General features: G+C 51.9%; 1 protein-coding gene across 1 annotated transcript in view; it reads right to left on the reverse strand.

Moving 5' to 3' along the window:
- GRHL3 (grainyhead like transcription factor 3) overlaps positions 1-12,687 on the reverse strand; it is a 38,717-nt gene that overhangs the window by 14,095 nt on the left and 11,935 nt on the right. Inside the window, exons 2-11 of the mRNA XM_054500286.2 lie at positions 12,450-12,636; positions 9,354-9,415; positions 7,227-7,572; positions 6,903-6,976; positions 6,266-6,419; positions 5,952-6,063; positions 4,290-4,384; positions 1,779-1,937; positions 1,283-1,361; positions 1,030-1,163 (exon numbers count right to left, since the gene is read on the reverse strand). Of these exons, the coding sequence (XP_054356261.1) occupies positions 1,030-1,163; positions 1,283-1,361; positions 1,779-1,937; positions 4,290-4,384; positions 5,952-6,063; positions 6,266-6,419; positions 6,903-6,976; positions 7,227-7,572; positions 9,354-9,415; positions 12,450-12,636 (1,402 nt within the window). The remainder of the gene's footprint in view (positions 1-1,029; positions 1,164-1,282; positions 1,362-1,778; positions 1,938-4,289; positions 4,385-5,951; positions 6,064-6,265; positions 6,420-6,902; positions 6,977-7,226; positions 7,573-9,353; positions 9,416-12,449; positions 12,637-12,687) is intronic.

The raw sequence follows: 12,687 nt of genomic DNA on the forward strand, positions 1-12,687 counted from the left end.
TTACTGAGGGCCTCTAGCTGGTGAGAGAGCGAGGACAGCCAAGAGAGAACAGGTTCACACAGCCGCCTGTGCTGCGGGGCCACGGTGCTGCTCCCAAGACGGCAGAGAGAGGAGGGACACAGACAGTGCTCTGCGCCTGTGCCAAGCTCTGTCAGCACTGGCTGTTCTTCTCAGCGCCACTGTCTACCTCATTGTCCTAAGTCAATATGCTAAACATGCCTTGTACACCGAGGTCCATTTGTATAAATATTCCTGAAGAAACAGTGCGGAGCTGTACCCTTAAAGGAAGGAAGTGCTCAGACTCTCCAGTATGGAAGCACACTAGGAGACAGGCTCTGGGGTCTTGACCCTGCCATTGAATTGTTGTGGGACCGTGCCTGGAAAAGGGGGTAGGTGCAGTCTCTCGGAGGACAGCTGTAACAGGGAACCCAGCCCACTCCTGCCTGCCAGGCGCTCAGTCCTGGCTGCTTGAGAGGCGGAGCAGCTAGTGGGGAAAGGTGTGGATTCTGAACAGGTGCCTCAGTTCAGATCCTGGCTCTGCCACTTACTAGCTGTGCAATCTCAGGAGGTTTCTTAACTTCTCTGTGCCTCCATTTCTACCCCACAGATCCAGGGACACATCATTGTTGACTTCCCAGGGCTGTAGAGAAGGGTAAGGACGGTGATGCCTGGGAAGCGCTCAGAGCCGCACCTGGCACACAGTGAGCACCACAAGTGCTGCCATGAGAATTCCATGGGGCTGCAATCAAATTTGGGGTCAGATATCAGAAGCCTCCTCTTTGTGTGCCCTAAGCATTGAATGTTTTAATGGTTACGAAATCTGTTTCTTCATAACATTCTTCTCTTCAATACAATAGGTCACTGAAGCTATAGGACCATATATACATGTTTAAACCCCTATGATTCAATAAAGGTCTTGAAACTGGCTGAAGGGCAGGCTGCTCCCCACTGGTCTGTGCTAAGGCAGGCCCCACCTAGGAGCCAGGACCCTCTCTCAGCTCCTCCCCGAGACCCCAGCCCTGGCCTCACCCCTCCAGAGCGCTGCAGGCTGGAGAAGTGCACATTGGGGATGAATAGCACGGGTGGCGTCTCCAGGTCAGTCTCTGGCCGAAGGTAAGTCGTCTCATTGCCCCTGAAGCCCGACAGCAGGCAGCCCTTGACACCTGATGGGAGAAGGAAGCCAATGTGCCCCGAGGTCCCTCCACTCAGGTCCCTCCCACCTCTAGTCTCCTTCTCCCCTTCACGCCGGCCCAGCCCACCCAGGCCCTGGATCCCCACTGACCGCTGTTGCTGGAGTCAGGGCACTTGACCTTCCTCCGGAACTGCTTCCGCTCGTCATCGCGCATCTTCCTCTCAGCTCCCTGCAGGGGAGAAGGAGAGAGGGTCACCAAGGGCCTGGGAGGGGCTAGCTACTTTCACAGCTGCTGCTTTGCATCTTAAATATGGGCCAAGCTTCTGGTCCTTCTTCTTTCCAGAACAAGACCAGGAAATGGGAAGGTACCAGCACTTACCTGGCCCAGCCTGGCCAGTGGGGCCTGGCCCTGCTTGCCTGAGGTCAGTACAGGCCGTAAGAGAGGCAGACAGACAGAAGACAGAAAAGAAGAAACTCAGAGAGACAGAGAGATGGAGGAGTGGGGGTGGAGGAGGAGAGAGGAAGGAGAAGGGATAGTAAAACAGAGAGAGACAGACAACCCAGAGAGGCTAGGAGGATGCACAGGTCAGGGCTTGGCCCTTCTACCTCCCCGGGACCCAGTATAGGGTCTGCCCGGTCCAGCCACCTTGTCACAGAAGATCTTGATCTGGCAGACAGCTCGGTGTACCAGGCGCTCAGTGCCCAAGCCACAGTCATAGGTGTCAATCTGCAGGTTCAGGGGGACACCCTTCACCCCCTTTTGTGAGGAAAAGTCTGTGCTCAGACAGTTTACGCCGATGAACACCTGGAGACAGAGGGGGCCGCTGGGTAAGTGGCCTGCCCGGGTGGCCAGCCCCACCGTCCCACAGTGATCCTGTATTTCTAGCTTTCTGTGTGCCTGCTGCTCACCCTTAAGCCTCACTACTCCCCTAGAAGGCAAACATCAGCACTCCTCTTTCACAGAGAGGGAAGCTGATGCTCAGAGAGGTGGGGCAACTTTCCCGAGGTGACACGGGCAGTATGTGGTGCAGCAGGGGTTTGAATCCAGACTCACAGCCCAGGCTCTTCACCGCTGTTGGTACAGTTTCCGCTAGACTGCCAAGGGCAGCCCAAGGGGTGGAGACTGGGGGGGAATGTCAAGAGTCCTATAGGAGCTTAAGATCCAGAGCCTCATTTTTCTGCAACTCAGGACAAGGAGGTGGAAAAGGGCTGAGTCCCCTTGTCCCCAGCACAAGGAGACCACTTTCCTGCTGGCCCAGAACACAGCCCCTCTCCACCCCAACCACCCACTCCAGCCATAGCGGGACCCTCTAGTGAGAGGTTCTTTCAGCTGATTTGATCCCACCCCACATACAGCAAGGGAGCGTCCTAGTCACCCCATCTTACAGCCAGGGAAATAGACGCTCTGAGCAGGGCTACAATTGCTGCCGTTCCCCTAGGGAGCCAGGCGTGGGGCATAACAAAGTGAGCCTGGAGGAGGGGCTGCCCACACCTGCTGCAGGAAGCTGGGCTCTGCCGCTCACTAGCCATACATGGCTTCAGACAAATCCTTTCACCTCACTGAGCCTCGGTTTCCTTGTCTGCAGAATGAGGATAATGAAACCTATCTTGTGTGGCTGTGGGGTGTGTAGGCTTGATATGTTGTAACCGTTGCCATGAGAGGGACAGCTGGAAGTCTCATCCCAAAGCCTATGCCCAACTGATGGTCGCCTGGGGTCAGTCTCAGCTGGGCAAACCCTGGCAAGATCACCTGGTGATTGTCCTTCTCTGGGGTTCCATGGGAACCCCGGTCCCCCCATCGCAGGCTGGCCCCTGGTCTTTGGAACATTTCCTTTGGAAATGACCCTGATGCAAACAGGATGTGGGGGGGTGTGTCTGAGCAGACCCCCTTCTTTCCCTGGCTGTGCAGACCAGGCCCCCAGGCACATGCCAGACATACCTCCCCCTCAGCCAGCTCTGCCCTCATGCAGCCCCCGCCCAGCTCGCACCTGAGAAAGACCCAAGCCTGGGGGCTTAAAAGGCTGTGAGAAAATCCCCACCGAAACCCATCTCTCCCTTCCCACGAAACTCCCCACTCCCTGAACCTGAGGCCCCAGCTCCTCCTCCAGCCCGGTGCCAGTCTGAATAATAATAATCCCTGCCTTTGTGCTCCCTTTGTGTTTTCTGAGCCCCTGCACCTCCAGCTTCTCCAGGCAGCCTGGCCATCCCTGGAGGCAGGCGGGGAGGCAGGGCTTAGCTCCCCAGCCTCTCCAGGCCAGAAATGCCCCCGAGATGAGCTGGACCTGACCCTGCTGAGTGAGGTAAGCCTGGTCCAGGGAGGGGAAGGGACAGGCCGAAGGTGCTCAGCTCCCGACTCCCACACTAGTGCCTCTCCACCATGCCGGCTCTCTAAACAGCAAACCAAGACACAGCGAGGCCCACGAGCACACGGCAAGCCCGCGGCTGGGCTCAAGCACTAAGGCTGGAAGAATCTTAACGGCTTAACTACTGGCATGAAAACATCACCAGAGGCTCCATCTCTCAGGCCTCTCCGGTTTGTAGACATGCATGAGCTTGTGGGATCTGCACTCCAATCCTAGCAGGCAGGTTACTGTTCTCCTTTTTACGGGCTCAGAGAAGTGAGATAACTGGGATTCGAGCCCTCATTCACCGGACTCCTTCGCATTTCTCCTGCATGCGACATTCTGCGCTGGCCAAGAAGTCAGGAAACCTGGGTGCCCCCAGTGGCTTGCTGTGTGACCATGCAGAAGGCTCAGTTTTCCCATCTAGTAAATGGGTGAACTGTAGTAATATCAACAGTTGCCACTTTTGGGCCAGGTGTGTGCTCTACCTTTTACTTATCTCACCTGCTCCTCACTACAACCTACCAGTGGGTGCTATGATCCACTCCTATTTTATAGTCAAAACAACTGAGGCTCAGAGGGACTAAGGCACTGGTCCAAAGTCACACTTTGGACCAATAGGTGGAAGGGTGGGATGCAGACCCAGCCTGCCTGGCTCCAAAGCCCAAGCTTCCATACTACACTGCATCCTGCCTCCTCCATGAGTGCCCTTGTCGGAGCAAATGCCACTATCCTAGGTGCAAGAAAGCCTCTACCCCAGAATAGGGACTTCCGGGCAGCCCAGTCCCATCCCAGCCACTGCCCTCAGCACTGACCTTGGCCTCTTCATTCACGTTCCACACAAAGGACAGTGCATTATAGGCCACCTCCTCAATGTGCTCCACAGTGTTGAAGTTTTCTTTGCAGTCAGCTGAAACCACAGGAGAGCAGAAGGAGAATCAGGAAGGAAGGGATCTGGGGCCACTTGAGGAGGGAGGTATTAAAAACTGGGCCTCACTCGGCCGGGTGTGGTATCTCACGCCTGTAATCCCAGCACTTTGGGAGGCCGAGGCAGGCGGATCACAAGGTCAGGAGATGGAGACCATCCTGGCTAACACGGTGAAACCCTGTTTCTACTAAAAATACAAAAAATTAGCCGGGTGTGGTGGCAGGCGCCTGTAGTCTCAGCTACTCGGGAGGCTGAGGCAGGAGAATGGCATAAGTAAACCTGGGAGGCGGAGGTTGCAGTGAGCCGAGATCGCGCCACTGCCCTCTAGCCTGGGTGACAGAGTGAGACTCTGTCTCAAAAAAAAAAAAACAAAAAAAACCGGGCCTCACTCTTGGCAGGGGGATACATTCTCTGCCCCAAGAACCACACTTCAATCCAGGGAGGAAAAGGGATTCCTGTGCCCTGGATTACAGATGGGAAAACAGGTCCAGCCTGAGAAGCAGATCCGCCCAAAGCCCCAGAGGGAATCCCAAGCTTTGCCAAATGGGCTCATCATGTTGGTGGTGGAGGTTATACTTTTCACCAGGGCTGTGATTTGGGGCTCCTGCCAGATGAAGCAGCAGCAGCAGTATGGTAATAACATCAGTAATAGGGGGAGTAAGAGCAGTAGCAAAAGTAGTAGGACTAGCAAGTGCCATTTCTTCAACACTTACAATATGCTAAGCCTCAGTTCATCCTCACAACTATGCTTTGAGTATTCAGTTTATATATGAGGAAAACGAAGCTCAGAGAGGTTTGGTTACTTGGCTAAGGTCACTCAGCTAATAAAAGGCAGAGTAGGGGCTGGAGCTCAGATCTGTCTGGCTCCTGAACCCATGCTCCTCACTACTCTGCTATCCAGCCTCTCGGACAAGTCATTAAACAGTCCCCTGTGTGGATCGTGTTCCCCAGGGCACATAGCTCCTAAGCTGAAATCAGCACTGTAAGCAGGCAAGGCAGCTGGCCTCAGCCCGTTTGAGAGTTGAACAAACTGAGGCTCAGGAAGGTGAGGTGACATAGGTCACACATCCAGGAAGGGAGAAAGGGAGCCAGAAGCTGAAGACTTGAGGGCGGGCTGTGCCTCTCACTTGTTTCAGGGCTAGGGATGGGGATCAGGCGGCACCCACAGGGAGCCTTTCCTCCGCCCTGCTCCCAAAAGCTGAACGTCCTGTGCTATGCCTCAGGCCTTCCGAATCTACCGCCTGCACCTTATCTTGTGCATTTGTGTCTTCATCAGCCTCCTGATGGAGACAAACAGGCCAGCATCTCAGGGGCCTATTTATCTCACACTGCTAGGGTCCCCAGGGCCCTGTTTATCCCAAAGCAATACAGAAAAGATGCCACAACTTCTAGTCAACAGATGCAAATCCTTGCAAACCCCACAGTGTTTGACCTGGAGACAGAGGTCAGAGCCGGGTAGGGAAACAGGGGTGAGTAAGAAAAAGGCCTGATTGGTGCGGGGGTGGGGAGAGAGAGAGGAGCTGGAATGGAGGCTTGAGAAGGCTCTCACCCACGTCAATGACCCGCTGCTTGGCAGTGGGTTGCCGGGAATGCCAGTGCTTCCAGAAGCGCAGCTGTTCTACTGGGACCTTCTCATTGTCGAAGACAACCATCACCACACTCTGCAAGCACAGTTGGTCACAGTCACTCCCGGCCTCTTCCTAGAGCCTGGGTCCAATGGCCTGCCCTTTTGCCTCAGTTTCCCCAACCCTGTGGCAATGGGCTATTATCAAACAGCCTTTCCCCAGGGTCCGTGGCTAGCCCAAGGAGGAGGTATATCTTGCCCCATTCCACCCCTTCCAAAGCTGCTCCAGGCCAACGCACCTTGACTTTGTTGGAGGACAAGGCAAGGCCTTTGCCACCTGCTGGGGTCCGCAGGGTGACGGGGTAGAACTGGCCTTTGTTGAGGTAGGCCATGGGTGACTCGCCTGACTTGATGTGGATGGCTTTGGGGGAGCCCAGGGTGTATTCAAAGTCACTGCAGGGAGGAGGGAGAGGACAGTGAGGCTGGGCTCCCAGGCAGGAAGTCTCCTAGAGGGCAGTGGGGCAGGAAGCCTGAGGCTATGTTACAGACTTGCTGTTTGACCTTGGAAAATAACCTTACTTCCTTGGGCCCCAGTTTCCTCAATTTGGGGGTTCTATTTAATGGCTTTGTTGAGCCACAGTCCTGCTGAATAATGAGGGCCCAGTGAAAATTAGAGAGAACCTTGAGGGGTGACAAAACCGGGAAAACTAAGGATAAAAGAACCTCGGTTTTCTGATAAGGTACAAGTTCTCAGCTCCCTATCACAGCCCAGGGACAGGATGTGGGAATCATTCTGTCTCCCTCTATCTATCTGCCTTCATCCCCCATTTCTCATTAATTGATTGTGCCTGCTATGCTCTGGGGACAGTGTGGGGCTCTGTCTGCAGCCTCCTGCCCACTGCCCAGGTGTCTGAGGGTCCAGGGAGACCAAGTTACCTTTTGAGGCTGGGGTAGTCCTCTGGACATGGGGGTTCCGGGGAGGTTTTCAGGATATCTGGGAAGAGCATCGACTGCAGAGAAACACAGCCCCAAGAGAATAAATGATCACATTCACTCTGGGAAGCCTCAGCCCAGGGCTGTGCATTACAGCTATGCAGGTTGTACAGCGTACAACTTGGACAATAGTACATGGCAATCCCATCTCAGCTCTAGGATGCTTTCCCCCACGGATTCCAAAGCTCTGATCTGTCTACTATCTTCTCTCATTCTGTACATGCACACACATATCTATGCTATAGGGGAGCGGGGATGCGCCCTCACCTCCTGTGGGTCATCTTTGAAGGTGCTGTCTGGCTGCCAGCGCTGTGTGGGTGGCACCCCATGAATGCTCTCAAACAAGGAGTTGAGGGAGCCATTATCATACACATCACTGGTGGGCAACAGGTAGCTGTCCACAGAGCTGGCCTCCAGCTTGCTGGGGCCTGCAGGGAGGGGAGCTGCCTTGCCAGGGGTGGGCAAGGCCCCCTCCAAGCTCATCAGGTTATTCTTCTTGAGCAAATCTGGGTACTCTGGGGTTCCAGATACGTTGTCTGTCAGGAATTTCATGAGGTGTGTGGGGCTTTCAAGGGGGGTGAGGTCCGTCTCATATTCCATGCCATGGTAGTACCTGGGGAGAAAGAAAAGGGGCTGAGTGTACTTCTCTCTGGGGGTAGAGGGGGGTCTTTGGCTAGAGTGGAAGGCAACTGACACACTGGCCTTTGTTCCAGTGTAATGTTTAGGCCCATCCAACATGCACGAAATAAGACACTGTAGCAGCCCAATTGGCCACAGGGATGAGCAGGGAGGTGCTGAGAATGGAACCAAGCACAGGCTCAGGGTTAAGGGAGCAACATCTGTTTTATCCATTACAGTATTCCAGTACTTATTTAAAAAAAAAAAAAAAAAACCCTGAAAGTTTAATCATTTATTTTTAGCCAAAGTCAAATGTCTCTGTGTCAAAATGTCCCTACTTCAAAACAACTGTATTGAGTCAACCCTAGCGGGGTGTGTACAAAGTGGGGAGGGTGGGAGAAACGTGTATCTGTGAGTACAGTTAACACACGTTTAGAAAAAGGTCTGGAAGGATGTACCCCAAACTGTTAAGCGGGAGAGGGGTACAGGATTATAGGATTTTTTTTTTTACTTTATACATTTCTGAAGAGTTTCAATCTTTTGCAAGAGGCTGGTGTTGCTTTTGTAATCAGAAGAGCTAATGATATTTTTAAAAATTAGTTTTGAGTGGCAGGGCATGGTGGCTCACGCCTGTAATCCCAGCTCTTAGGGAGGCCGAGGCGGGTGGATCACAAGGTCTGGAGATCGAGACCATCCTGGCTAATACTGTGAAACCCCGTCTCTACTAAAAATACAAAATATTAGCCGGGCGAGGTGGCAGGAGCCTGTAGTCCCAGCTGCTCGGGAGGCTGAGGCAGGAGAATGGCTTGAACCCGGGAGACGAAGTTTGCAATGAGCCAAGACCACGCCACTGCACTCCAGCCTGGGCAACAGAGCGAGACTCCGTCTCAAAAAAAAAAAAAAAAAAAAAATTAGTTTTGAGAAAGGTCCCCATGTACCCAAACCCACTGTTCCTGGCAGTGGAGGGGACTGGCCCTGAGCCAGCTGCAGGCCCAGGCTGGGTTATGAGATGAGCTGCAATGCCTGTTTGAATTTTTCAAAAGGCTTCCCAGCAGAGGCCCTTACAGGCTCATTTGTGAGAAGTCACCTGATTGGCCAGGAAGGAGAAAGTGGAGAAAGAGGGACAAGGTCTTTCCAGTGCCCATCTGGTCTTAAGCGTGGCCTGGGCCGCTTTCTAAAGGAAAGGAACGTCAATGCCCTGGGGCACTAATGCCAGGGGAAGAAGTATGGGAACCCAGATGTCCCTCCCCCAACACAGGTCTCCCTCCCCCAACACAGGTCTCCCTCCCCCAGAGGCTGTGGGGCTGCAGGGGAGAGGGTTTTGAAGCTGAGAAAGAAAAGCTGCCCCCAGGGCTTTTCTATTACTAAGGCTTTGAAGTTTGTTTTCAGTAAACTCCAGCCCACATGGCCTACAGGCATCTGGGGTGCGTGTCTGTGTGTGTGTGTGTGTGTGTGTGTGTGTGTGTGTTTTCAAGCTGAGTTTCATTAGGACTTTCAAGAGCCCTAGGCTCTGCCTTCACTGGCCCCTTCCAAAATATTTTAAAATATCTTTAGTAAGTACAATGGTATAAAGACAAATATAATCCAAGTTGGATTATATTTATTTTTTTCTTTTAATTTTAAAAGAAATGAAAACAATATCATGGATCCCAAAATGTGTTGTGGGCCCTCAGCACTGTGCCTTCTGTGCCTAATGGATAAGTCAAACCTGTGTGGAAGAGGCCGCAGGTGGAGGTGGGGAAGGGCAAAGAGGCAGAGGGTGTTGGCAAGCCTCACCTCTTTCCTTGGTCATTCCTGCCCCCAGTGCTGGAGGACAATATCCGCTTCTCCTTGGGACCCTGAGAGGAGAGAAAGGAAGGATTTATGCATGGCTAAGCTTCTGCTGGTAGGAGCCTTAACCCCCTCCTGCAGCTTTGGCCAGGCAGGGGAGTAACTTTGGTGATATGGCTCGGCTGTGTCCCCACCCAAATCTCATCTTGAATGGCAGTTCCCACAATCACATGGGAGTGGGGGGTAATTGAATGATGGGGGTGGTTACTCCCATGCTGCTGTTCTCGTGATAGTGAGTTCTCATCGTATCTGATTATTTTATAAGAGGGCTTTCTCCCTTTCGCTTGGGACTTTTCCTTGCTGCCGCCATGTGAAGAAGGATGTGTTTGCTTCCCCTTCCTCCATGACTGTAAGTTTCCTGATGCCTCCCTGGCCATGCTGAACTGTGAGTCAATTAAACCTCTTTCCTTTAAAAATTACCCAGTCCCAGGTATGTCTTTATTAGCAGCGTGAGAACAGACTAATACACTTGCTCACTAGAAAACCCTCCAGTCCTTCCCACTGGCTGGAGCTCTAGCTATGATTAGTCTGAGCCCCAAGTCAGGGAGTGCGAAGAAGAACCTCAAGCTTGATAGTTAAGGAGCATGAAATTTGGAGTCAGGCAGGCCTGGCATAACTCCTAGAAATGCCACTTGAAAGTGCACCGTGACTTTGGATAAATGACTATGCCTCTCTGAGACTCAGTTTCTTCATATGTCAAGTGAGTGGTTATAATACCTACTTAAAGGGGATTATGAACATTTGTTAATAAAAAATACTCACTTTTTTAATAGAGTACTTCTTATGGGCTAGGCCTTGTACTAACTGCCTTCTCATCTCTTAATCCTCACAATCACTCTGAGATGTCTACTAGTATCATCACCATTCTATGGATGAGGAAATGGGGGCTCAGAGAGACTCTATTGTCTTAGTACTTACAAGCATAGACTCTGAATCCAGATTTCTTGGGTTCAGTTCCTAGACCTACCACATACTAGCTGTGTGAGCTTACACAAGTCCCTTAACCTCTCTGTTGCTCATATCCTCATCTGTACAGAGATCATAATATAATACCAACCTCAGGGGTCACTTTGAACACTTAGAATAGCACCTATCACATGGAGAGCACTATATAAACATGACCTTTCATGAGTATAATTATAATATTGTTATATCTTAGAACATTCTAATTCATTTGTCTCTAAGGCTGATACAGCTAGAACCAGGACCCCAACCCAGCATAGCCTCCAAAGCCTGTACTCTTAATCACACCCCACGAGAGTATGAAGGAAGGTGCCTGACACAGTGGTGGACATTCAGTAAGAAACGGTAAGCAGTTGCCTTTAGCACTATATTACCCAAAGCCACATTTGTGGCAGGACTAGGTCTCAAATTCCCGACTTGGTGCTCCTTCCACACCAACAGACCACGTCATCACTGTCCAGGGGGCTGCTCTGAATCCAGAGTGCTCTGGAATGGGGAGGCCAGGGCAGGTGTATCTCACTGAGACACTGTACTTCGCTAAAACCAGTATTATCAATGTCACCTTCAGAGCCTCTCTTCTACCATCCTGGCCCTGGAATGGCTTCTTGCCAAGGGGACAAGGAGTTGGATTGTATTTTATGGTCCATTCTTAACCTATAAATCCCAGGCTGCAGTTTGAACCTAGATCTAGAATTCTGGCTCCTACCATGGCCCCAAGCCGAGGCAGCCATTCAAACTCCTCTTCCATCGATCTGGGCTGAACACTCTCTGGATGCTACCAGTCTGCTGGGGAGGAGGGAGGTAGGGTAACCAGACCACTCCAGAAGGAGACCCAAAGCCAGAGGATAGTTTTGGGCCTTCTCCTATCTGGAACCCACTTGGCCTCTGAGTTCACGCAAAGAATTTGCCTTTATTCTTGAGATAGACTGGATAAAATACTTCTTGGGCTAGTAAGTTTGAGGTCTTATGTACAAGGTGGCTTTAAATCTTCAAGTTTCTCAATAATTGGCTAGCTGTGTGCCCCCATCCCCCAATCTAGGAAAGTTTCTTGGAGCAGTTACCCAGCCCAGGGACAGCAAGTCAGTTTGCTGTCTTGTGACAATTCAGACAGATGGGTAGGGCCTATGTGGATTACTACATTTACAAAGATTCTGCAGCCTCCTGTACCTTTCATGAGAATGCAGGCTGCAATCCATTAGCAATGTCTGGCACACGCACTGGAGGTGGGAGGGGGGTTGTGTCATGTGTTATACCCTCGTGATTCCTGACTGGCCCAACCCCTACTTATCAGATATGGGAGGGCCTAATTCCTATTCTCAGGAGCCAACAGCCTCCCAGAGACAAGGCCAAGACCCTGGAAGTAGTTAGAGAACAGTAAAAGACATAATGGCAGCTGGAGTAGGAAAGACAGTAAGACCCTCGGGAGAGGGAGATGAGGTGGCAGATGGCTTCTAAGAGAAGGTGGGCCTTGGAAGGGCCCCGAAGGAAGGGAATGGGTTAAAGAGCAGGAGGTATGCTCCAGGTGGTGGGGCTGTACCAGGTGGGTTGGGATGACAAGGAAACATAAGATCCGAGGGACTGGGGTAGAAAGAAGATGGTGGCGTACGAGAGTGTTGCTATCATAGAATGTGCTTGGACCAGGCAAGGAGTGGGTCAGGCACTGTCCACTTGGTCAGCATGTGTCACGGATTGTGTGGCAGGCTGTATGGTGTGCTGAAGACTCAGTAATGATCCTCTAGGAGCTCAGTCTCATGCAGAAGATGGAAGAAATAAATGTGTAAACAGCAAGCTTCTAAGCATTCTTGATGGCATCAAGGATGACGATGGTGGTTGCTGAGGGCACCCAGAGAAGAAAGCCTCCCCTCCAATGAATGAATGAAGTGACATTTAAGCTGAGACCCAAAGCTGAGAGTAGGGGTTAGCCATGGGAAGGGAGGGTGCCAGGCAGAGGGAACAGCATTGTGCAAAGGCCCAGAGATGAGGGGCTGGGGTGGTCATGGTGGGCTGCTGAGCCATGAGGCCTGAAGTGAAGATACCCATTCAGTCAAAAGGGGGCATGTCCAGAGGGGGCAGACGTACCATGTAGTAATCATAGAGGAAGCTCAAGGCCGCAACACTGTCATCATCTCCATTGACTCTCATCATGGCCTTTGTGGCAGCTGTCAACGGGTTTTCTAGGTACGTCTTCCAGGCCTCATCCTCACTAGTGTAAGAGAATTTCTGCAAGTTGACTGGATCGTTCTTTAGAAGCCGCACAGACCTGAAACTAAATGCAAGTAAGGAGGGTCAAATTTAAGCTATCCCAGAGGAAGGTCCA

Source organism: Pongo pygmaeus, chromosome 1 (assembly GCF_028885625.2).
Source record: "Pongo pygmaeus isolate AG05252 chromosome 1, NHGRI_mPonPyg2-v2.0_pri, whole genome shotgun sequence".
Classification (NCBI taxonomy): Eukaryota; Metazoa; Chordata; class Mammalia; order Primates; family Hominidae; genus Pongo; species Pongo pygmaeus.